Genomic DNA, 26,887 nt, shown 5'->3' on the forward strand with positions numbered 1-26,887 from the left:
CGTTTTATACAAGTACATGGACGTAAGCAAATGCTATTGAAAAGCCAAGCACATTAAGCCACTCCAACTTCTACGCTATCCACCGAATCGCTGTGAAATAAAGGAGTTGATGAATCGGGTCTTTTGATCGCTCGTCTGTCCGAAGGGGTGCCAACGAGGCTTTTGGCGGGAAAACGACGCGAGGGTAAAATTTCCAACTGGGTCGGCTCCTTACTCGTCCTTTCACCCACCTCGTCTAACGTTGACAATTTATCATTGTGGGTGGAATTGCTAAAGTTTCGTTCATCGTCATCCAGTGACGACGCCCGATGATAGTTTCTGTGATCAGCCGATGCGTGTGACATGTCTTTCCATTTGTCTCGCAATGCAGCGGCCTCGTGGTCCACGAGAGGAGCGGTGGAATCGTGCCGGCTCACCGGGCGAGCGACCCTCTTCGGCGGACCGTTGTTCACAACGGTCGCAGTTACTTTCTTCAGCATGGGAAATCGTTGCCGAGTTGCTGGGGGTTCAGGATCCGGAGTTGCGTCGGTCTTGGGGGACTGGGAGACGGCCGCTTCTTGGCGGATGGGGTCGATAGGCACCAGGGGAAAATTACTGGTGCTGCTTTCTTGCGGAGCCACTGTGGTCACCTCCCGGGGACCCTCGCCCGTTTCACATCCCTCGGTCTCTGGCCGCTGAGGAAAACTATAAGTTCTGCGAAACAACAATGCAAAATAAAAACAATTTGACGATTTCTTTTTTCCCTCATACAATCAAGTAAATACCATACCATGATTACCTGGAAAACACGGTTTATATCATCAACAACTTGAAAACAACAGGACATATAGTTTGATCGGATGATAATATTAGAGAGTATAAAACCAACTTGAAAATTACAATAGTTTACAAAGCACAGGTTGTATCGTGACTCGGAGAAGTTTCAAGTCAAATCTCACGCCATACAGAATTTGCCACCCTATATCTATCATTCTACTTCTACGTTGTGTTTAGCCCCATGGTAGTCCGTTTGCCTCGTTTGCAGACAGAAATCGACAATAATGAGATGAAGGATGATGTGAGGAGAGTAAAGATGAAAGAATTAAATAGGACAGGAATGGGATAGACAGCGAGGGGATTACTGGACTGTATCCAGATTGATCTCAAGGTATTCATTTCATAAGAACTGAAATATATGTTGATATAAGGATGGGTTCTCTTTCCTACGTCATGCTATAATTGACTTTGAGTTTTTAAAAAAAATACAGTGAGACAGACAAGAGAGAGAGGTAGCATCATCGCAATGCCACGAAAAAGCATGTAATTTACACTTTCACATGCTTTCATAGAAGTGTAAGGAGATAATCACGTGGTGATGCTATCAGTGGCTGAAAACTCTCCTATTAAATGTGTGCATAAAACATCACGAGATTGTATGTTTTTGGGCCCAAAGTTTAGCACCCATAATGAATCATCTTTGCTTGATCATTGTAATAAAGTCGTTGGAATTACACAAATAGTCACAAACTGCGCAAGAAAATTTCTCGGCCCCATTGTCGGAACACATTCGGAGAAAAACTTCTCCAATTGTTGGACTTTGCCATTTTTTTCGAAAATCATTCTCCTGCTCAGTGAAAACAGCCATAAGTCATTGTCAATGCGACATAGTGGATTAGCCTATACCTTGCTAGACGTAATATATAGAGCTCATGTTCACACAAAGAATGACCCTGCGTAGATGACTAGAATGGCACGTCAATTTACACTCGGGAAAGCATTCATCTGCTTGTTTGACATTGAATGCATTAACAAACCTTTTCTGCCAGATACCAGCGAGGTGATCTCACGTCTCTGCAGATACAAAGCTTCAATGACCACTTTGTTGTTGTCAGGTAGACGTCATGGCACGCTCCATAATCAGGACATTTCATAACCGATGCTTTATCTCAGTGAATTTACAAACCAACATGCCCGTTATCACAGATGACATTTTCTGCTCATTTATTATGCGCAAAGTGGGACAACGAACTGGCTTCTTGGAACATGGAGTGGCGCTCCCGTGTGATGGCGCCCTACTTACGCTTTCTTCTTCTTTCTCCTGACGAGGCAGACCAGGATACAGATGAGAAGGACGGCAAACACAAGGGAGACACTTGCTGCTACTAGTATCCTGATGGTAGCTGGTAGAATGATATCAACGAATATAGAGCTGATGACATGGATACAAGATGCTATTGGAGAATAAACACGATAAACTCATCCAAACGCCGTTATCACTCGCCGAGCAAAACTTGTCAATTACCTCCAATACACACAATACACATACACGCGAATATGCATACCTACACACATTTACAACTGCAATTGCCTCGAACGAATGAAGCAATTAATTTCGCCATATTCCCACATACATTTGTATTTCATCATCTTTATACACAAAACATGCCACAACTTATGCATATCTAAGTATGTTGATTCAATTTGGAGGTCTCTTCGGATGAAATGTTGGTAATAGGTTTAATTTTCTAAACTAACAAATCAATAACAATAAATAAGAATGAAGAAATACATAGGGCATACAGAACAAAAACTACTCCACCAAAAAAAAAAGCAACAAAACAATCAAACATGTAAATTACAAATACCAAGAATGTGCTGGTGGGTTTTTTATTTCCAGTGGAGACTGACTAACAAAAGCTGGAACAGCTAAAATGAAAACAATCAGCATTCTCTCTTTCATCGGCATACCTGATCTCTCGGCAATCCACGCTCGTGTCTTGTTGTTCGTCTCGGGGTCTACGGGTACGACTGGCGGCGATGCAGTCTCAGCTGGGTACTCGTATTCCACAGTACGCCCTCTGGTGGTCAGGACTGAATAGACCGACTTCGTCTCGCCTGCGATCGTCGAGGGCGCCACAGTGGGAACATCGGTCACGGTGGTGTTAAAAAGGTCAAACTTGGGCAAGGTTGGGAAGCGGTCAAGTCGACATCGGCAGGAATCGAGCGACAGGTTCCCCGTAGTTCCCCGCCAGCACGTTCGACAGCTACTGAACATTGTCTTGGTAGACCAGAACTCGTATCGTTGATGAATTCAAACAGCTGCAGAAGAATGTACGAGATGGAGGAAAAAGAAAGTGAGTCTAAACAGAAAGAGAGAGAGAAAATGAGAGGGGAAAGAAGCCTTCTTATCCTGTTTCCATTTTACCTAGTTTGAAGCCATGATCAAACTACATTGTAATTCCAACTTTGGCTGCTGATGGTCATTGTTACCGGAACGCTTTATGCCAGTCGCACAATATGTTGTTTGAGATAACATCTTTGTATTATAGATCTCTTCTCCCCAGAGCTTTGCTCAGGCATTTTCACGACTCTCCAAGAGGATTGACCACCAGCTAACGTTTGTAGGACTTTCTTTTCTTACCCTAAAATTAACTTCTTTTCGACTTACCTCTTCCCTCCTTTTTTTTTTAATTTTCTACTTTCCTCACAACCCAAAGGTCCTTTTCAGACCAACATCACCAGTGTTCAGTTGTTTACAGGAACTAATAGTATTTCTCAGTTCTTCTCTTCCATTTCAGGACTTCTTATATGTCTCCTCTCCCACATTTCCTCTTCCGCAGAGTCCATTTCAATGCTAAAATTCTAATGATTATTCCTTCTTTTTTTGATTCCGCGCTCCATTGTCAGCATTCGATCTCCATTGCTTACCGGCTTCGTTTTCTCGCTTCGTTTTGTGATACATCGTTCGCCATTGCACACCTTCCATCAGTTCTCTCTCAGCTATCTCCATTATTTCCCAACCGTCTCCTTCCCCCTCTCCTCCTTCCTTGCTGGTTAAGCTTTCTCCTCCCACTGATTTCCGAATCCTTTACCCAATTCTCACTCTATTCTTCCTTTACAACTGTCCCTGTCTCCTATATCTTCCCGTCTCTTCACCGTCCAAGCTCACAGCAGCCCTTCGACCCTGTCGCTATTTCCCTTCTTATATACACTCTCCCTCCCTCGCTTACCTCCTTCACACTCCTCTTTCTGTGGTCTTCTCTCGACAGTCCGTCCACACACTCCAGCAGTTATCATACCACTGAACTCTCTCTAGTAATCAGTGCTACATACACGCTGATGTTACCGCAAAACCTCTCTTCCTCCTCCTAGTTTCACATTGCAGAATCGAGAGCATTTATTCTTGGAATACACGCAGGACACTTGTAATTGCAGGAAATGACGTGAGATACCTCAAGTAGTGATTATAATTGGGACTGTGTTTCATGTTTATCATATAGCACATAATTATTTCAAGCCCACAAGATGCTCCTTCTCTGAAACAGAGTACTCCCATCATGTACAGAAAGGAGAGGTATAGGGCCTTTCCCCGTTAATGTATTCATTACATCCTGCACAATCAAATGGCTGCTTAGTTTTGGCTCACTGCCTCATTTGATGCTTACTATTGTTAATAGAGTCATAAATACAGTTTTTATGTCCTATTAATTGAATAAATCGTTCCTAATGACAACGGTAATATATAGTTCTTTATATACAGGAAGACATCAACTTCTTGTACTTTCGACGTGAGTAACGCATGATAATGGCGTGATGACGTCGGCGTAAAGCATGCAAAGCAACTGGATTGTTTGTTATAGGCTTTTTTCTGTCGAATTTGTATTATCATGGGGTCCCCCTTTAAAATATCGGCAAACTGAACTGAATGTATCACAAAACTTGACCGGGAAAGAAAGAAAAACAAAACAAAACAAAACCCTCATACATACATTCTATAGTGTATGCGTGCATAAATACCAGCTGCTGACTCTAATATCAACAACCTAGCATTTAAATGTGCGATGTAATGTGGCTAGTATTCCGCTAACATGGAAGACCAGAAGTAGCAATTATTGTCACTTCTGTGATGACTGGCTATCTGCCATTATTGTTTTTCTACGTAAAACCAAGGAGGTTTGAGAGAACCTCCTTGGTAAAGCATCTTATATCGCTTGTATTTGAATGTGATGAGGTTTTGATATGGAAATCAAAACCAAGAAATTATGAAGCATACAAGTGTAAAGCGCATATTTGACATCATTTCTGATTTTTTCCTTCATTCGATGATCACGAAAGAGACGGAAGCACGATTCAAAACAACATTCCATCTTCTGACGAATTTCACTTTTTCTTTATATCATTGATAATGCAGTCGAAGCCCACTTAAGTAACCATGAGTTGTAAGGAAAAGACTATAATTAACAAAATTGCTGGATAGAATTTTCCCATAATACTGCAATCATATCTCTCTTATGTTTACTAAACAGAGAGACACGGAATTACGGAATTTCATAGCCCGAAAGATTCGAACATCGGGTGTTTTTCTTTTTCTTTTTTCTTTTTTTGTCGGAATCATGACGGATATAATTTATCCTCCTTCTTTAAACAAACAAACAATCAATATATATATATATATATATATAATATCTACGAACATTTAAGGCAATGAGGAAATCAATTGCACGATGCAAATCTGGGACTCCTTCAGCATTGTGATATATCATATGGGTTAATCAAGTACCATTACAGGCTGAATAAACATCACGTGATTAATTACCGTGTTCTCACACTGGAAGAAAATTTTTCTTGAAAACAGTTTGCAAACTATATCAAAAAGAGACTGATGATTTGCGACGCGTGGAAAATGTGCCATCGAAGAACGCATCAGGAATAACTGTGGGTTTGTTCGTTCGTTTGGTTGGCTATAGTTAAGACGTCGGCTAGGACTTTTTTTTGGGGGGGGGGAGTGATGGTAATGATGACAAAAAACACACAGAATTTAGGTTGAGTCACTTTGATAAGTGGGAATACTTTAACTCAAGATATTTATTGTATAACAATCGATAACTATATATACTTGATGTTGAGAACATACACTCGGACTTCAGGATTTTAAATGCTATTTTCGGGAGACTGAGTAACCCAATAACGTTTCAAACCGTTCGGATGGATATGTGTTTTGTATTTAACGCCAATAGTAATGATGTGCCCCATGCGATTGGTGAAAGGGATGGTACAGTTTCGGTTGAGACAGAGCTTCAGGTTTACAACGTTGTTTTCCCCCCTTACGATTCTTTTAGAAAATGAAAAAAACCGTTATGGAATATTAAAGAGCACATAAGTCTAAAAGGAATTCAAAGTATATTTGATGAAAATTGGTTTTGAAATGACTGAGATATCCCAAACAAAGCGATCCTCATAAAGAGTGGGACCCACCTTTTATAAGAATCGCTTTGCTTTACTCTGTTTTTGAAATTTTCAAACATTTCAAACGCGATTTTCATTTAATAAAGTTTGAATTCCTCCATGTCCTCTCAAAATTGTATGTTCTTAAACATTTCATAAAGTGGTTTCTAAGTAGGCTACCTACAGTGTATCTTGCAAAAAAGTTAAAAGCTGAATACTCACATAATATACCATCCCTTGAACGTATAAAGGTCAGGTGCTTGAGTGTTCCCAAAATCGTGACAGGCAAGTGTCTCCAAATCAAGTTAATATCCCATGAGGCACAAAATGCTCCCAGCGCTATCACTTTGAATCCATCGCAACACACATCTACCTCTACATCCGTTAATGCAAACAGGGGCAGTGACTTCCAATGCTCAAGATTCGAGGCAGGGTTCCAAGCACACAATATTACGGCAGAATAGCGCACGATTCAAAGGTGATCTGAAACGAAACTTCACCATGAATAGACCGTCTCTTACAGTGTAGTCGGGATCCTATTATCTAACTAAAGAAAGCCCTGTTACACTGTCCAGCACAGGGTAAAGTATTTGAACGCTGCAGTATCCAAGGCTAAGCTTGGAAATACCAAATGGAAATAGGAAATTCAGAAAAATTGGCAATTACATTTTTGTAGGTCGTTTGCGTCGTATTTTTATATTCTTTTTTTCTTTTTTAGATGTAACGTCTTTGTCAAAACTACATGATGGGAAACTTTGGCCAAATTACAATGCTTTTTAAGTCATTACTGACTACAAGTGCAGCGGAAGATAACGTAGTAACGCACATCTGATTCGTGAAAACATAATGCATGTCAGTTTTAGCCTACAGCTGGGAATGTGTTCCTGCTGATGTATAAAGAACATTTGACGCTGCTGTAGTCTTTGGTAATACACCTTGAGAGGAAGAGGATGAGTACAGGGGGAAACCGTTTCGAACTCGGACAATGTGTGTATGTGTGTATGAGCGTGTGTGTATCTAACAAATGACGACAGCAATTTCTATATATAGATCATGATCATGTACCCTGCATGGACGTAGAGGACACTCCAATCGATGAAACATGATATCAAGGACAAGCTTATAAGTGCTCTCTATTCCATATGATTCAACTCGTTATTGCAGTCTATGCCTTCTCCTGCATGCATGCATGAAGAGAGTATATCCTCAGGAGCTACACCTGAGCACCATGCAAGGCTGCGGAACAGGTAGCAAGGTTTCTGATGGCATCTAATCAAGGCGTCGTGGCTTAGGTTTACAACTGAGGTCCTTTGTATTCAAGGGGAGTTGAGAGAACTCCCTGGTTTTCACTATTGCGTCATGGAGGCAAGCTTTTCTTTCAGAGTATCTATTCTCCAATATACTGTACAGTGCGTCTGGAAAAAAAAAAGAGAACCCTTAAACAAAGGCTTGTTGTGATGAAGGGTATGGGGCGTATGTTCGTAAAAAAAAGAAAGAAAAGAAAACATGTTCAAAACTTAACTTGACTTATGCTCTTTCAAAAAATGAGACCTTAAGCAAACTTTAATTCATGTATCTCTGAGTACCATGACTTTGAAAATTTGACAGTCAAAAACCAAATGCAACAAGTTTTCGCTTAGACAATCCGCACACCAGGAAAATAAAGAGATGGACACTGAATCTTCCCAGTCCCAGAAAAAAAAAAAACAACAACAACATCAACAACACCAGAACCCTAAATAAAGGCTTATTGGCTTATAGCTTTATACTCGAGCACATTCAAAACAGAAAGAGATAGACACTTCTAGGTTTATTTATTCTTCAAGGGATTGTGAAAAAGATTTGTCACACAGTGAATTATAAGTTATACCCCAACACCTTCAACATGACCACCTGCCCTGTCATTGCACAGTCCACATGTCCTCTATCAACATGTCAGCGACAACACGCCTCATCATCAATGAACGGGTCTCATTAATGAATTATCTTATCATCACTGCCCTTGTGACTATCATCCTCATCATTACCGCAATCAAATTTTTAAAAAAAAAAGTCTGCTCAAAGAACCACGGCAGCTTGATTTTTATTGTTAGTGTCCAGCACATCGTCTACAGTTATGGCAGATTTCTATCATAACTATAACAGTCATACACTATAGTCTTAAATCACCTCGATAATTGTCTACGCCAAAAACTGATAGGGAGAAACGATTTTATTTTCGCTCTACACCGTCCTTCATCTTGATGACCGGAACACTTACTAATCGCAGGAAGATGTGAGAGAGCTTCTCTAACACCGCTATGCTTTAGGCGAACGTCAGACGAGCTAGAGAGTTAACCTCCACCCATCTTCCTGATACCAAGAAGTATGACGTTATATTTTACCCAATTGATGTCCAGAGGGATCTAGGAGCGTGTGTAACACCACACATCGTATAAACACATCTATGCAAATAAGCAGCTGCTATTTAAAGAGAGACATGCGATGAAAGACATGAGGGACGGGGATAGGCATTAAAACAATGTACACTGCACAGCATTCAGGAGACGACGAGGCCTTATCATGGTTAATTAAAGATACTGTTTACCATTGGGAGCAGTTAATCACATTTGATGCACATGTGTAAGTCAGTTGTATCACGAAACATTCTACCATATAAAACTAGATATATCGCTACGGCGACTGATATGCCTCCGCCATAATGCATGGTTCTCCTAATAGGTCTATAGTACAATGTCTTGACAATGTGTGATGACAGTTTCAAACAATTGGCAAAATATTAAAATGACAGGTTTGACACAAATGTGCTGAATGTTCACTTTCCTAGAACTAGGTTCAATTGGATGAATGATTAAAATGTCAGAGTGCAGGTATTTGGGGAACTGATGATTTTTACTTGACTTTTGACCCTTTTATAAGTTTATGCATTGAGTAATTTTTCAAGGTATTGAGAAAAAGTATAATTTCAGTATCAAATGGGAAAATAGCATTATCTAAACCTGGCCTTTGACCTTTGACCTCACAGTTCCAAAGAGAATCACTGTTAGGTTGAACATGCATAAATATGTAAGTTTCATGATGATACCTTGAGTTACTTTTGAGATATGGAGGACAAAGTGCAATTCAGCACTTTCACTTGACCTTTGACCTTTTGACCTTTGACCTTTTGGCAAGAAACTTCCCACAGAATATATATTGGGTAATACATGTATACATCAAGTTAAAAAAAAACACAAACCTTCATTCATTGCATAAATATAAGGAAAGTAGTGATATTTTGAGGAGTTGACCTTGACCTTTGACCCCTGACCTTTGACCCATGACCCCCAACTTCCCTAGATAATCACTGCCCATCGGTACAAGCATATATACTAAGTTCAATGAAGATACCTTGAACCATTTGCGAGATATGGAGAAAAACATGAAATTTCAAATTTTTTTTCACAAAATAACCTGTGACCTTTGACCTTTGACCCTGTGACCCTAAAATCCACACAAAGTATTATCCCCCAAGGATATACCCTCATACCAAGTTTGATGTAAAACCACCACACGGTTCTTGAGATATCGACAAAAACAAAACGGGACGGACGGACGTACGGACGGACGGACGGACGGACGGACGGACGGACGGACGGACGACCCGAAAACATAATGCCTCCGGCCACTTCGTTGCGGAGGCATAAAAATTCGAAATAAAGCCTAAGGAAATATCACTCTTTTTCTCAATAAACCATAACTGTCTATATAGTTTATTCTAGAAACAATTTTATTCTAACTATTGTTCACATTTTGTATATTTAACAATATTAAACAATGATTATAGGCCTAACTGGTTAACATTTTGTTTCATTGGTTGTTTACTAGTATATCACTAACTAAAGCTGGGTCTTTGTTTCATCTGCAAATGGTAAACAATACTTTTAATTCAGGCTGAAACCGCATAATATTAAGACTCGTGATTTATTTTTCATTTCATATTCATTTTCATTTTCAACACGTCCATAATAAAAGTGTAAAAAATACCATGAAAAAAAAAAGATTAGTTGTGCTTTCTTCATAAAAAACAACAATATGGGCCTATAATATATAGTTCAAGAGTCTGCACGCAGGAAGGAACATGATATATGGCCATCGCCCACTAATATCTCAATACTGTACACCTCTGTACAATATATTTCCCTAATATATTATCTATAAGAAATGATATACGGCAGCCATCCTGCTTATGTTGGCATCCACACGTATGTATAATGTTCGACACCGGAGATGTCGGGGCGGGGTAATATACGCGGGAGAGTGCCCAATACAGCCACGTGCATCGCTCTCAGTTTACTTTTGTTTATACGAGCTCACGAGGATGCGGGTTCAAGGGAAATACCGGTCATGTTAAAAGAAAAAAAGTCTGATTAAAAAAAAAAAAGAAGAAAAAAAATCTTTTCCGCAAGCACAATGGTGACGATTTTATCAGAATCGGTTGAGAATTAAGGAAGTTATATAATTAGAAGTTTCGTTTATTCTTACCAAACACTTCTCGAACAGTCAGTATGAATATGCAAATAAGAAAACTGATGTCATCCCCTACTGGTGTCATCCCCTCACAACTTGCCATATAGGCCTATTGCTGTTGTTTTACACGGAAAAAGAAAAGAGAGAAAAATATAGGCCTATACTTTGCACACAAAAACTTGAAATTTCCACTTTGCTGACATACATTATATATGCTCCAGTCTAAAATTTGGATATAATATCTGAGTGATTATAATACCGAAGTTATTCGGTGATATCATTTTTCACATTTATTATAGCAAAAAAAAATGATATTTTTGTCAATCTTTTCTACACGATCAATTGAAAATTGTGAGGTCATGACATCATTAGCTAATTCATTTGCACATTCTCGTTGTTCAAGAACTGCTCTGCAAAATTTAGTGAAACTTCACAATTTCACAACTTCCCTAATTTTTGTCCAATTTTTCGTTTCAAATTGTCAAAGTTTAGCTTGTAGAGATTTACTCTGTCTTTTCAGACAAACTCTTTTTTTTTATGACTGGTCTGGAATCCCCTTCAAAGAGAAATTCCACACTCCCGTGTCCAAGATGGCTTTGATGCAGAATACAGTGAATTAAAGTGCAATTTAACCCTGTGTCTGCCTTGCAATAAACGAAGTTTTTCTCACATTTCACAAGAAAACCAAATACAATACATATCACTGGAAAAAAAACCATCTAAAGCATCATATTACCACACAAAACATAAAACTAAATGAAATGATATCAGACGAATCGACAACACAAGGCTATCTGAGAGTAAATGATGGAATCAAAGCATTAGATTCGTTACGAAAACAAAAGTGTGAAACATGATGAAACCAACTAAAAACAATTAAGCATTAGTCGGTCCCTAATGGATTAACCTAAAAGCAAGGATGACTATTATTGAGAAAGAGGATGAAGCTGCTAAAGTATTGACAGAACACGATTTTAATACTAATTTTGTCAAAAACACCAACGGGAGACATCACGCCTCTTACAATTCGCATGAATTTTGTGAAAACAAGAGAAGCTTCACGATTCGATACCTTTCTAAATTCATGTTCGATTTGCTAAAATTTTAGCATTCTATATTATTTTAAGCGATACATCGAAGTAAAATAACCAATTCTCTCGACGAGTTCTTTGTAGTTTTTTTTTTTTAAATCGCTATATCAATGTCAACCTGAACACGATATGTAATCGCACTTGCGGCGGCTACGACAGTGAGAGCAACATGTAAACCTGATAAAAAGAAGAACACTTCTAAGGATATGGAATCTATAGTAATCGTCCATGGAATAGTCACATTACATGCTACACGTATGCGATGATGACGATGTCTTTTTCCCGCTGACTTACAAGCAAACATTTGCTAATAATCTTTTTTTTTCCTGAAATGGTTAAGAGTAAAAATAAAAAAAGAAATCATCCTTCCTTCCTTCTATGAAGTTTTATCATAACAATTATCACTCATCACTGTTTACAAAAAAAGGGTCTTTACAGTAGAGAGTGAGTTGCAGAATCACTGATCAGAAAATGATTGATCAAATATTGATCATAATTTACATATCAACTGGGGTTGTGAGGCGAAGTCATAGTCACCGTGCATAGCCTCCTCGCATAATATATTATACTCTCTTAATATTTGATACATATATAATAAATGAATAACTTTCTGCAACTGTCACGTTACTGAGCTTTTTTTCCCAATTCATTATGACTCATCTATTTCATTATATCACACTCATTTCCACGAAATTTCTCATGAAAACAAGATTTCTCATGAAAACAAGACATATACAAAACAAAAGACTGTAATGATGATGAGATTACAAGATTAAAGACCGCAAACATAGGGAATTGTTGCGTCACAATAATAACCACAGTGCATGCATTTTTATGTCCAGTGCCTTTAGCATGTATTAGACTGCAACAAAAGGAAAGCTGGGAGGTGCTGAATAACCTTTGGATAATCCGGACAGCTGGAGAATAACTTGATTCGTTTTCTACACTCTTATGATTATATTGTCATCACGTACTTTGACAAGAAAACCCCACATAATTCAAGTTTTGAGAGGTTATCCAAAAAAGGGTGAGTCAAACTAACTCTTAATTGTCACAGATGAATTCACATCTAGCGCCAAGAATAACAATATGCGTTATCATGCCCCTGGTCATGTCGAAGAACTACCGCTAGCATCTTGTATACTTTCAAACATAAATCACCCATCAAATCTAAGTTCACCAATCCCAGAACAATTTTCCCCCGGTTATATATCACACGCCTAAACACTTGGAGTATGTCGGATCAGTTCCCGCAAATCAGAGAATGAGATATTCTTTGAGGGTTTTTTTTTCAATCCTGCACATGTCAGTATTGCGCAATTAATTGATTCTTCTTCTTTTTTTGTGTGTGTTTACTATTAAGTAGGGTTTTTCCCACGTTTCTTTACTTTTTCTTTCATTTTAGTCCTCAGATCATTTCCATACGCTCTGTGAATCGAAAGAGTTGGGGAAAAGAGGCTATTCGGTGTGATTCACGCATTTACTCTCGGCACCGTGTATAAATAGAGGCATTTCCGCGTTCTCTGTCTATGACGATGATAGCAATGAATGACCAAACCTTTTTCGCGTTAAAGGCCCACTTTTCGAGTAATTTCGGTTATCAAATTTCATGTTGTTTTCCGGGGGGGGGGGGGGGGTTAGAAAGAAAAGAAAGGATTGCTACAGAAATTTGTTGCGAATAATCGAAGAACGAAAATTCGACTTCGGATGTGGAAGAGAACATAAGTTGCGACCTACGTTTCATGCAAAATGCAAACATGGCTTTGAGTATGTGGGGCTAGTTGGGTTTAAAATGTTCAGTAACACACAAACACACACACACACGAACACATACGCATGTAATTTCATCCTAATCCTTTCTTTCATACATTACTTGAAAGAAAATCGAACTTCTGCAAAATGTTCGTTTTCCTTGTATATCATATGATAATTTATGGTTATAGCCCGCACTTGGGCGTGGCTGCCAGGATACAGTCCACTCAACGTGGTCTACGATCTGCTGTGTCGACCTCCATTTCGTGACCCCCCTTCAACTCTCCCCCATAATACGAACAGCCATGCCAAGGACTGATAATGGGTAGCGTATTGTTATTTATTCTGTCACCTTCGAGCCACTGAATGAATTCCTTTTTCTCGCATCAGCTTTTCCGCCTTCCGCAATTACTAGTTACTCGCACAACAGACGATACGCCAACTCCACTAGCTATTCCAACGAACCGCGCTCATGCCACTTATGCTGTAACCATGACAACGAGTATTGGTATAGGATCGGGTGTGTCCTTTGTTTGCCTATGTGACAGATTTCGTCCGGAGGCTGTTGTGCTACGAGGTGAAGCGGATCGTGTAACGTACATCGACCGCTCTTTCATCGATGACGAATATGATATTTAAGGCATGGCATTCCATATCGGCTAGCTGGGAGCGGACAATGTTCCATTGTAATTTCTCCCTCTCTCCACCCTCCCCCAAAGAGAGATGGAGTGAAGGGGGAGTAATATCTGTAATGGAGAGAATAAATAGAGCACCAGAAACATAATGAGAACATAAACGTGCATTTGAATGGTATCGAAGTCACACTATGCAGTCCAGCGTTGATTCCTTCTCCCAAATGCAATGTCAATCACACATTTTTTTTTCTTTGTGCAGTTGGCGTCCCATGAAAATTACGCACGTATCTTCAACTTCAAGCAAGGGTGTACCAGTTTAGCCTATAATAGTCTAACGAGGGGACATTGTAATAATCAATTTTATACCAATGCTATAGCACTTGTCATACACAAGTCGAGATACAACTTGAGACATCACCTTAAAATATTCAGACAGTTAATTGTTTAATAATTTACAACCTAGGGAAGTAATCACTTCATTTTATCTCGAGAGGAAGTTTAGAAAAGTAAAGTGATTGCGCGCCATCTAAAGGCAAAAAGGCCCAAACCCTGTCCAGCAAATGATTTTGATTAACATTTTGAGGGTTAAGGAAAGAGGGGTCATTATTGGGCGAAGCAAGACTTTTGAACGGATATTGGCGCAAAAGTGCTCACACAGTGCGTACTTAAGTCTGTCTGATTGAGCAGTAATATGATTTATCAGTTCGCTATTTATTTAAATTAATACCTAGGCGGAGGCTCACTTTACAGATAGGGACCTAGATTGAGCTGAAGGTCATACGACACTCCATATTAGGTTTAATTTTGATATCAATTGTTTCCATAGTGTAAGATGGTCTACGTAAAAAGAGAGAGAGAGAAAAAAGTACAATGTTGAGTTGTGTCTCTTCTCTATAATGTTGTCCACTCCCGTCACCCCCACCCCCCTTCCCCAATATCGTGTACGGGTATGAAAAGGTTGTCGATCAATCTGTTCATTTTCCATATGAGAAGATGGAAAGATAGCCCATTCTTCTGTATTCAGCTGGACTAGCTGGTCTTCCATGGGGTCCACTTGTGTGAGGCGGGGTAACACGACATTTGCTTCTGCGACAATTGCTCTGGTCTTATTTTCCCCCAGGACTGACTTACGGTTAGGGTTAGGGTTGAAATAGGGTTTTAGGTTTAGTTTGATGAGAGGATTATGATTAAGGTTAGGGTTATGTTTGTGGGTAGAATTTATGTTTGGCTTTACGTGCAGGTATTTCATGGGAGCAATATTGTCGCAGGAGCAAATGTCATGGAACTGATGTGAGGTGGACCACTTCACTGGGTTATGCACTCTGCTCTTTGCGACGAACGAATGAAGCGGGATTTTGCGTGCATGTGAGTTATGACTCTCTCACACACGTGTGTCCAAAAGTTGGCACCTCATGTTTTGTGGAGTTTGGTTATGTTTGTGTGTTCTCAGGCCCTCCTTTTCGAGAGAAAGAGCACTTTTGCCTCTTAATTGCTCAGCTCGACTCTTCGTTCGTTATTGAATGGAATGAATTTCAATCACATACAGGATAGAACTCTAGACATTGCACTGCAACCATGCACTCCCTCTCCCTCCCATTCTTTATCTGTATTCTTTTCACAATTATTTTTTTTTAATTGTTCAGTAATCTTTATTTGATTTTTGTAATTTTACATAACAAAAAATTCACCTTGAATGTTTAAACACAATATACAATCAGCAATATTTTGATTTAAAAAACAACAATCGGTGCGTGACCCGAAATACATACAACTTACATTCAAACACAGACTTAATACACGTAGCTGCCAAACAACAACGAAAAAGATAACCTCCCTACATGTCCTCTTACCTACCCCCCCCCCCCCATGCAGTACTAAGATGCCTGCTCTCATCTCAATCTCTGCACTTCACTCAAATATCTTTTAATCAATCAAATTCCACAATATATTCATATCTTGTCATAATATACATCATCTCAAAGCATTGGCTTTAGCCATAAGACACACACGCTCACGCACCAACCAACTACAGTATTGTGTAATTCTTCTTCATCCCCTCCCGCTACCCTCCTATTCGTATTTCTACTTATTCCTTTCGTCTCGTTTTCTTGCGCTGTTAATCTTCATTCTCCTTTTCCATCTCAATCATTTCCTCGTTATTTTCTCCTTGTCGTCCTTTCATCTTCTTTCTCAACGATTCATCTCGATGCTACATGCTGTCTTCTCTTGTTAATCACATCGTCTCCTCCTTCTCCCTCTATTTCCTCTCTTTTTCTGCTCACTTTCCTCCACCTCTTTCTCATGCTGGTTTCCATAGCATTCTGACTCCTCCCTATATCTCAGTATGTCCGACTTCCCTTTCACTTCGAGAGCGAACCCCTGAAAAAAAAAATGCACTCTCCAAAGGGATCCATCGACATTCAAGCTAACAGAAGTTGACAAGGATGTATGTGAGAGCGCTTATCCGAGGATAAAGGGATCCGAAACGAGGATGGAACGGATCACTTGTAGAGTTCGTATGCCGCAATGCATGATGGGAGCCCGCGAGGGGTGCATATGGGGGCATAAGGGAAAGGGTGGGCATTCTGTCGGAGAGTCCCGCCCATTTCAGTGCGGAAAGATGTCAGTGCGATTTGTCTATCCCTTGGGCCAACAACAATAAGACTTCTGACAATAGCACATAGCTTCCAAAGGAGCCTTCCTGCATGTAATGATATACTTTCCTAAGAATGCATCCCCTAATACTCCCTTTTCCAAAGTCGACCGTCCTCCTCTGAGACTCATAGACTGTTGCTTGAGATACTCTTGCACTTTTCTGCTCATAAAGGTATTCAAGTATACCAAAAAAAAAAAGATTGGTGGGAGAAATGATATGAAATGGCAACTTATGCCCAGGAAGACTTGTCAAATGAACTTGCCCGACATTCATGTGACTTTATAAGGCCATGATAATAACTATGTATGAGACTTCCGGCATACGGAAAAAGAGCAGAAAACAATTCCACGTTCGACTTGGAAATTTCGACTGACCAGACACCTATTCTAAGTCTTGTGAAACTGATTTTTTTTTTAAATCTTATTTCAAATATTTAGGATCGTACTGAATGAAGCGTTGAACTCTTTGTTTTCTAGAGTATGACGTGGCATACCACGTTTTGTATACCAGGATGACTTCATCAGGGTACTTGAGAATTTCAAAGGAAGAAAGAGGAGACGCTGAAATTACGGCTATTATCGGCTAGCAACGCCCACGTTATTGCCATCTTTTTTAGGCAAAGTGAAAGTGCCACTGTCATGATTCCTAACATATTCACTTTCATTATTACATAAGTTGCTAGGATACTTGATCAATATAAACATTATACATGTATAAACATACATACACACATACATGATACCTCACATATACACACATTGACATCAAACGTACAAAAAAAGTATGAATGATGCATCCTTTTTCCTTGTCAAAAAACACAAACAAACAAAACAAAACAAAACAAAACGTGCGAGCGCTTCTTGGGGAAAAAAAACAGAAACTCTTCATCTTACCTTTAGCATTATTTTCACAAACACTTTTTATTTCTATGGGAAACGAGTTTTCCCCTGGCCAAATGACGCGGCTAAAGATCACTTTCGATGTGATAGACCTATTGTACCATGCACATATCTGACAGTCCTACGATTGGTGACATACGATTTTGCTCGTTTTATGCCACAACTGAAAAGCATTTTATGGTATACATTTCTGTAATAACAAATTAATGAAAAAATGGAAAACAAATAAAATGGTTTTGGGGGAATGTGGTCGTGAGTACTGTAACCTCATATATAAGTATAAGTAGTAGTAGTAGTAGTAGTAGTACTAGTAGTACTAGTAGTACTAGTAGTAGTAGTAGTAGAAGTAGTAGTAGTAGTAGTAGTAGTAGTAATAGTAGTAGTAGTAGAAGTAGTATTAGTAGCAGCAGTAGTAGTAGTAGTAGTAGTAGTATCAGCAGCAGCAGCGATACAAGTAAAGTAGCAGTCGGTAGTGGCAGTGTAGGCCTATATAGTAAAACGACGTAGACATGTCAAGTGGCAGTAGCAGATTAATGGTATATAAACCAGTAACACTAACAGAACCAGTATCAACAGAAGTAGCAATTTAAGTAGGTTTATTACAGTGGTATTGATATTAGAACGACGCGCACTTTAAAAGTAGTATCAGTATAGTAGCTATGACGATGCAGTCTCTATAGTTATGACCTAATAGCCACGAGTAATCGATTAAAAGTAGTCAATGTGTACAGTTTAATACACTCAGCAAAAAAAAAAAAAAAAGTTAACACTTTTTCCAGTTCATATTTTTCATAAAAGATTTGATAAAAATCATTGTGTCATATACCTAGGTTATTTAATTGAAAATTTTATGCATGAGTGAACAAACTCGGTTTTGTCCTCCAAGGCACAAAAAAAACTGCAGAAATTTACATTTTTGTCATTCATTTTCAAATACCCTTCAAGATAGCAATGATTTAAAAAGACAAATGTAACACAATGAGAGACATGAATGAAATAGCAACAATAAGTTTTCTTTCCCTTGTCTATCTTATCATTCTCAAACAAAAACAAAGTAGGAAACTAAAAGGGGAAAATAACTTTCTGTCGACTCAAACTTCAAATGACGGTAGTCAGCCGCAAAGGTGGTAAAATGGACAGAATTTCTTTCTTTCATTATCTTAATTTAGAAATTTAAGAATAAGTGAGACAAATTAAAGAATCAAATATCATTCTCGATTTTATTGATTTGAAATAGTATTTCAAAATTCTACCATATTTGCTAATATTACTTTTTCTCCAATGTCATTTGAATTTGGATTTGACAGATGATTCTTTATTTTCTCTTTTTTTTTCCTTTGCCTTTCTTTATCTTTGGGGGCTACAAAGGTGATATACAGATCATAGGTCAATCTTTGCAAATTGATTTGGGTTTCTTATTACAAGTGTTAAATTTGTCTTTTGTTCTCATTATCATATGGAAGAGCGCATACGCATGAATGGCAACTCATCTATTTTTGCAATTTTTACTTTTCTGCCTTCGGGGAGAAAATAAAATGTGTTCACTCATGCGTAAAGTTTCTCTTTCTATTGACCAACCAGACTGATAACCAATTAAAATACTTTAACATGATATATAAAACATTAATATCTAGCCAAATATTCTATGAGAAATATTAACTTGAAGAAATGTTTACTCTCTTTCTTTTTATTTTATTTTTTTATTTTTGCTGAATATAGATTGCATGAGAGGAAGAGGAGAAAGGTGGAAAAATGTGTTGGAAGCAAAAACATGACAAAAAAGGGTGAAAGAAAGGAGAAGAAAAATGAAAATTAAGTACAACAGTATATAAGAGAAGTGAAAAGAAAGAAGGAATAAAGAGTTATGAGAAAGGACAGAGGGGATGAGGACTGGAGACATCATTACAGAAGAGAAGAGGACAATTAGGTATACATCAGACTGAATGCCTAGTGTATGACTGTGTCATCATACGAGAAAACATGTTTCACATTTCCGTTGCATGTTATTCAGCGATGTTAATGACCCAATAATTCGTCTACAAAGATTATGTGCATATAGACGAATCGTGTTTTGTTTTGTTTTTGGTATAGATATGTATGTGTGTATGCGTGTTTCTTTCTCTCCTGTTTTCCTCAAGCAATTTGCCTCCGTGGTGTTATTAGTTCAGTTTAGTAATTAGTTATTGTTCACGAATAGACTGCAAAATACAAGCTTGTCTTTTCAGCATGTCTCCTCCATTTCCAGCAATTTTAATTTTGATTCAGTAAAATCATATAATCAGAAAAAGATGCGCAGTATTGTTAATTCACAGTATTTTCTTCGATATAACATTGTCTCTGTATTGATATTGTGTTACTACGTCTATGTAAATGTTTTGTATTGTTGGAAATGAAATAAAAAGAAATGAAAATGAATTTAAAAAAATGTGTTGAAAAGAAACAAAGAATACCAAAGGGGACAATATTAACAAACAAACTTGTTTATCAATTCCCAAGGGTGTGATAACCGATGAAAGGTGATAGCGGTGGGTTATCGTTTTCGGTCATACGAGGTCACGGAAGAATTTTAGGTCATACAATGTGCCAAAGATTCCGTGTGATTGATCACTCCACCGAGTCTCTTCATGATTTAATACGATAATCATAAACAGTAATAATATACGATGTTTCGAGCTCGGTAAAATTGCCCTGTCTTGCGTCGGCAAATTTTCAAACACACCCTGTAAATTTATGGTCATGACTTTTGTGTTTTAAAACAGTGAATTACTATTCCCAACGACAGAATTGTCACATTTCATCACCGAAAAAAAAAGTGTCCTCGGCCTATACAGGATTGTAGACACACAAACACACAATGACAAAGAAGGCATTGAGTGATAGGTGTCTCTATTCCCTACCTTCCTGGATGGGTTGACTGTACAAGTGCAAGTCTCAACTCTAAAGGCGCAGGATATTGAGAGCAAAACGAAATTCCGCCTTGCTTCGCTGATGTCTAGTACCCCTAAATGGGGACCATATACTACTGGGCATTAAACCAGAAAAAGTCTCCAGAGGTCACCACAAACATCTTCTGAGTGAAAGTTTTCAAACGGTGCATGCGAAGGCCTATAGCAGAACTCACAAAACTGCGACTTATACCTCAGGGTGTATACTCATTGGAAATGGACTGGCACGTTTACATTACAATTGCCAAGCGACAAACCCTCACAAAATCTGTCCAGTGTTCAAACTCTGGCAATTGATTGTCATTAGAATCACTTTCTCCATTAAGCAGTTTATGAAGTACGCCAAAGAGTAGATTGCGTCTCGCGGAACCAACAGGAGGGGAATCGTTATTCTACATTTGCCGTTCGTGTGGTCCATCGTAATTGAATTCTTTGAAGAGTGATATTCTATTTGTACTTGGTTCGGCTTCTGTTTGAGGTTTCTAGATTGGACTTGGACCGTGATCAAAGTGTAGACGAATTGGTTATAAGTCCAAACACCGTCCCAAGCACGGCCTCCTCTGCGGCGCCGAATGTAATAGAATTCCTAATTATCGTCAACGAGTATATTTGGGACGCAGTCAGCGTGACTGTAAAATAAAATTAAATGAGATAGTCGATAAAGGTCTGTGATACTTTCTGACTGCTCAGTTGAAAATAACTAAACTCTTACAAAGCGTGACGGCTACTCATTTCTTCTTCATCGTCTTTTTTTTCTATCTCTTCCTCTTTTTCCAAAGACTTATAGTTAATTTGCCTTGATGGGCCACACGGGACTCTTCAAAACTGAAGCGCACACACCTTGAAAGAACTTTATTTCTTCTCCTTTTCTCCACATTGTTTTACCAACATTTTGGTTTTGTTGTATTTATGTTTTTAGGTATATTTCGTACAGAATTCACTTCGTAGGACCTAGGCCACGTAGTAACTCATGTGTTCGAAGACTATAAGAGTTTTCTATCTTCTTGTCATGAAGATTACATTGATATTTAATCGATAAAAAATATCTCAAATAACGCACGCATCATTAATCTATAAAACATAACATTGTGAAGCAGTACGTGCGCTTTTTCCTCTTTCTTCTTCAAGAAAACATTGCCGTTTCTTCTTGTTTGTCTCCCATTTCTCATTTTTTTCCCCTTCTCCTTCATACAAACCCTTATACTTACATCCCCTTATGCAGGGATGGGGAAAATAGACACGTACACGCACAGTCATGTAAAGTATGTCGTCAATTTCATCGCATATACGATATAAAATCCATAATAATATTCCCCATTTCGAAGTTTATTAACCCCACTAATGACGCACTTTGCCAGGAAATCACCCCGGGCATGGAAGTGGGTCGGTTCGCTTGGTCTCATTACCCCAGTTAATGTAACAAATCACCCCTCTCAACCTCTACCACCCCCTCCCCCTCCCCCCCCCCCCCGCCCCCTTTGTCATTCAAGACTTCCGGTGAGACATCGGAGGAAATATGAAAATTCTGCTGCGGCTAACATAAAGCCGTTAATTCACCTCAAATGACATGCAGTTTGTTGGTTTTCAGTTGGATGGCGACGATTCAGCTTTCGACTTGTGCATTGGAGCTGAAATAATTTTGACTATGACGATGGTGGCATTCTCAAACACAATCCGTTCAGCTGGGAGAGGTTTTAGCCCTATTGTGGGGAAGTCAAAACTATTAGCGATGATTGACAGCCGATGTATAATATGCCACAGGTTAAAGCCTTCTCACAACTACGAGCCGTCTCTCCAACTCTTGTTTAATCACCCCCTCCCCCCCCCCCCCCCCCTCTCTCTCTCTCTTTCGGCTTGAAAAGAAAGATAGAAGCGCGGGATAGAAAAAGCTGGGCAATAAAGAATATGAAAAAAAAAATTACAAAGCAAATGGAAATTAAGTGAAATGACAGTAAAGAAAATTAATGATTCTAGATAAAAAGAAAATTATCGATATCAATCCTGAATGTGTTATTAATGATATATATATCAAGGTCGTTATTACGTGTTTACCACCATATAAGGATAGTTATGCGGTATGTTAATTTAATGTTCTATACCAATCAAAAAACCTGTCACTTGGTATCGATAGAATAGGTGGACAGACCGATATCTATCCATATTGTGTTTCACATCTGAATGGAATGTCAGCGTACTCCACGAACAAACATTAACTACAACATTTTGGTGGCGGGGACGGGGGAGGTTATGTTTTGTGTCATGGATCGCTCCGCTACCCAGTTCTGTTTGTCCTGGACTTCTTTAATGGTTGGGCTCTGTTATGTTGAAGAGGTTAGTTATATCAGGGAGGTGGAAGTAACCACCTCCCTGGTTATATGTATGCAATAATGGAAAATTGGTGATGTTAGTGATCTTTGGATGAGTTTATTCCGTCTCGGAGTTTCGCACATAATTGATATTTGTTGTACATTTCAAATATCTGCCACTGTATGTATCTATTCTGTGTAAGTGACTTTATGGTTATTGTTTATTATTTTTATGTTTCATGATCTTGTTAATTTTGAGAACCATTTGTAAATATTGCGATTTCCTTTGAAGTAACTAATAAAAACAAAATAAAAAACCCCAAAAAATTACAACATTTTGATTGTACTCCTGACAATCATAAGCCATTTAAGCGAGGTATACTTCTCCTAAATAACAGACCGCAAGGGTTTCTATATCTCCGACCGCAGCCACAACCAAGACTTTGGACAGTCTTTGCTCACGACTACAACCAGCAGTCTCCACATCCTTTTTTTTTTTTTTTGGGGGGGGGGGGGGGAGGGGGAGGAAGGGAATCACGCTATTTGCACAGTCTGCTTCCATATTTGTACAATGTAATGATCGATTTCGCATAATGTATGCTCATTTCATCGCCGCACCTCTGCGGACCTCACTTCAGAGTGAGAAACTTTGTATGATGATTGGCACACTATTACCAAACGAAGGTTTCGTATGCCGTGCAACTGCTGAACTTGGAAACGAGTGGATGTAATGGCAAAGCGAAAAACCATTCGTTATGGATAAAATTCAAGGTGCGTTGAGAACGTCATTTCAGGAAAAAAGGTTACGTCAGCAGTGCGTATTAAAGGGGATGTGGCACAACTCGCCACCTTCGCTTAATTCCCCTGGTGAAAGGCAAGAGCACTCTATAAATTCGGTGTACTTTCTCGATCTGAGTACAGACGCGGACAAAGGATAAACCTGTCTGTATGCAATATCATAATGCAGCCACGCTGAAGGCAATTTATTCAGAAACTGTTTCGCATAGGCCTATATAGTTTTGCATTATGCTGCCGCGTCGTTACTAGTAATTGAAGCATCCTCATTAGCCTGACATTCAGACGCACGTCTTTCACCGGTACAAAATGGTGCCGTGTCTCAATTGCCTTTCGCCCAGAAAGCGGTACGTCTTATCCACAGCCATCCACTAGATGCTTTCTGATCCCGTTTTAAACTAAGGGCAGGCAGCAACTTCGTTATATTTTATAGAGAGGAAATCCGCAGTATATACCCGGGACTCCTAATTCGATGCACCCATGAAGGCGTATAGAGAGACGCAAGCATGAAACTCAAACTTACACTCTCTGCCATTATGTCTTCCTGTTTGGGCTTATGTTTATTTCTGGGCAGCATTAAAAAAAAAAAAATGGAAATGGATATTGCGCATCCTTCCGAGCAGTGATAAGAAAATATTTCAGTCCATGGAGGTTTTGGATAATGTAACAAACATATCCGACAGATGTCTTTAAAATGGTTGATTATGCGCACTTTCACATTATTCCGGCTCATACAAAGAAACGACCCCTCAACCACCCAACCCCCACAAAAAAATCTACATGAACTACAAGTATTTTAACTTGAAGAGCACCTATAGATTACTCGAAACTTATACAGCATAAATTTGAATTGTGCATGCATTGTTTTGACAAATTTGAGTATGTCGCTTCTCTTGTTCTTTTGAGAGATATAGGTGGGAGGGCAGAGACGACAATGAACTTTTTTTTTCGAGGTTTTGATTGCATCAGAAGCAAGGCTCCAAGCAATTCCACATTTTATACCATAGGTTCGCCTAACATCTTTGGTGAATGATAAAAATGTGGGCCATTCTTTTTGATATACACTTGTATTAACATTTTCCACCGATTGTTTGTAACTAAGTGTATGTGTCTATAGACGCTTATGCATGCAGGAAGCTACTTGTAAGACATGAATGATCTCCAATTCATTCTGCGCTCCTGCTCAGTCTCATAAGCACAGTTGCAACCTCTAGGGCCTATATCTTTTTTCCATCCATAGCTTAGAATCTGTTGTCAAGGAAAACGATTTCTTGAGGAAAAACATTTTGATAATAAGATGAATTATCATAACGATGCTTGAATCACCATTACCACGTGAATGTGGTATTATTCTTGACTTGATTCGAGTGAATCACTCGAGAATACGGGGTATTGAAGTTTAGTTCATATCGAGCGTATATGGAGAGGGGAGAGTCAATGACAACTGAAACTAATAAACAACTATAGAAACAAAAATAACCAAAAGCCATTCGAAATGATATCAGATATATAGAACACTGGTATATTCATGGGGATTGAGTATGAAACAGATTCCTGTTTTGGGTTGAGGTAAAACAAAGAATCTAATAATGATGTCAAAACTTAAACTAAAAACAGTGATATTATTATAGAACAAAATCTGAAGATGGTCATCATATGATTAGGCCTATACCTATAAAATTATATATGGCGTACAAAGATATTCAACCAAGGGGTTTTCTGATATTTGTTTTCCAACACAAGCTAGAATGAAGCTTCGGTATAGACCTGCTGGTGTTGGCAATACAATATATTATAAAAGACTGATGATACGACATTAACCGTTTGACATTACGTTATTAGAACAGTCATGGGCACAGTCACAGCTCCCCAGCGATGAAATAGCAATGGCATAAGAGTAATTAAAATGTTTGGGGACAATAAAAAAACTATAGTGTTGTACAACATCAAAATAATAATGCATATAATTCACTAGAACACCGTCCTGTTTGCCCGTGATATATCTTCTCCGGAAATGTATGCGTTAGTTTCCAGTTATTATCGTTTCTGTCTAGAGGTAATGCGTGAAAAAAGATTACAGCTAATCTCATATAGGCCTAACTGGCACTCACATAATCTCATATAGCTGGAGCGTACAATTTCATTCGCTTAATTCCTATGCAAATCTGAGGTTTCAATGCGACCTTCTTTGTGGATCGATAAAGACGCTTTGTCCATCAATCAACGTGGTCCTTGGTTGAAAAGAAATTATCACACGTTCCGAATTCCCTGATCAATATCCACATTAGCTCTACTACAATTTAGCCGGGCCGGCTTAAACTATGCAGGGCATTATATCAGCATAACAAAGCGCGGTTTCTAGCTGTAAACAGAAGGACGTGTGTCTAAAGCCGCGTCAAGTGAATGAATGAATGAACTGTGAAGTACATGTACATGCATATGCGTATACTCTCCAGTACCCTGCACTGGTTAGCATACTAATGAGTCACCCCGGTGAGTAGCCCCCTTATCCAAGATGCTACCTTCAACAGTAGCATCAACATCGTGCTTCAAACATCTGACATGTTTGAATAAACAAACGAGGGGACTGCGACGAATGCAGCTGCGCCATTCGACCCCTTTATGCATGCGCTCCTGATGTTATTACAGCTTGTCATCCATCACGCATCGCTGCGATTATTACTAGCTATATACCTACCCTACCTATACTGCTCTCGGTATACGGTACTTACTTCACTCCGCCGCCGAGCTGCCGGGGCTCTCCTCCGGGTGGATTAAGCTGCATTCAGTCGCTAACGCAGTCGATGAAATATCAGCCTGGGAAAAAAAAGAGAAGAAGAAAAAGCATTTATGAGTAAATGCTCAAAACTTCACATGTGAATTTGTCCTCCTTGATTTAAGGCTCCAACGTACTTTTCAAAATGTGGTGGCTGTAGTTTCCCAGGATACAAGAGCAGAGAGTCACTAACACGCAGGTTCATCCCATCGACAGGATTTCGGAAAACGTCGTGTAGAGAAGTTGGGGGCTTTAATCTTGGCCTATCCTCCCGGTGTAACTCCTCACGCAGAAACACACACACACACGCACACATTTC

The 26,887-nt window shown here is 39.0% G+C and overlaps 1 protein-coding gene across 2 annotated transcripts; it reads right to left on the reverse strand.

The window, feature by feature from the left end:
* On the reverse strand, window positions 1-26,887 carry LOC139715869 (uncharacterized). Of its 2 annotated transcripts, XM_071627444.1 has the most exons (5): window positions 26,706-26,887; window positions 26,525-26,609; window positions 2,728-3,078; window positions 2,060-2,159; window positions 1-693 (listed from the first exon to the last, which is right to left on the reverse strand). In XM_071627444.1, the coding sequence occupies exons 3-5, from the start codon at window positions 3,032-3,034 to the stop codon at window positions 54-56; spliced, it is 1,047 nt and encodes a 348-aa protein (XP_071483545.1). In that variant the 5' UTR covers window positions 3,035-3,078; window positions 26,525-26,609; window positions 26,706-26,887; the 3' UTR covers window positions 1-53. The 2 variants fall into 2 exon arrangements, with proteins under 2 accessions (XP_071483545.1, XP_071483613.1); XM_071627512.1 differs by lacking the exons at window positions 26,525-26,609; window positions 26,706-26,887 and adding an exon at window positions 6,427-6,494.

The sequence above is a fragment of the Diadema antillarum genome, unplaced genomic scaffold (genome assembly GCF_040938485.1).
Source record: "Diadema antillarum isolate AM-2024a unplaced genomic scaffold, OU_Dant_1.0 scf00000001, whole genome shotgun sequence".
In the NCBI taxonomy this organism is placed as follows: Eukaryota; Metazoa; Echinodermata; class Echinoidea; order Diadematoida; family Diadematidae; genus Diadema; species Diadema antillarum.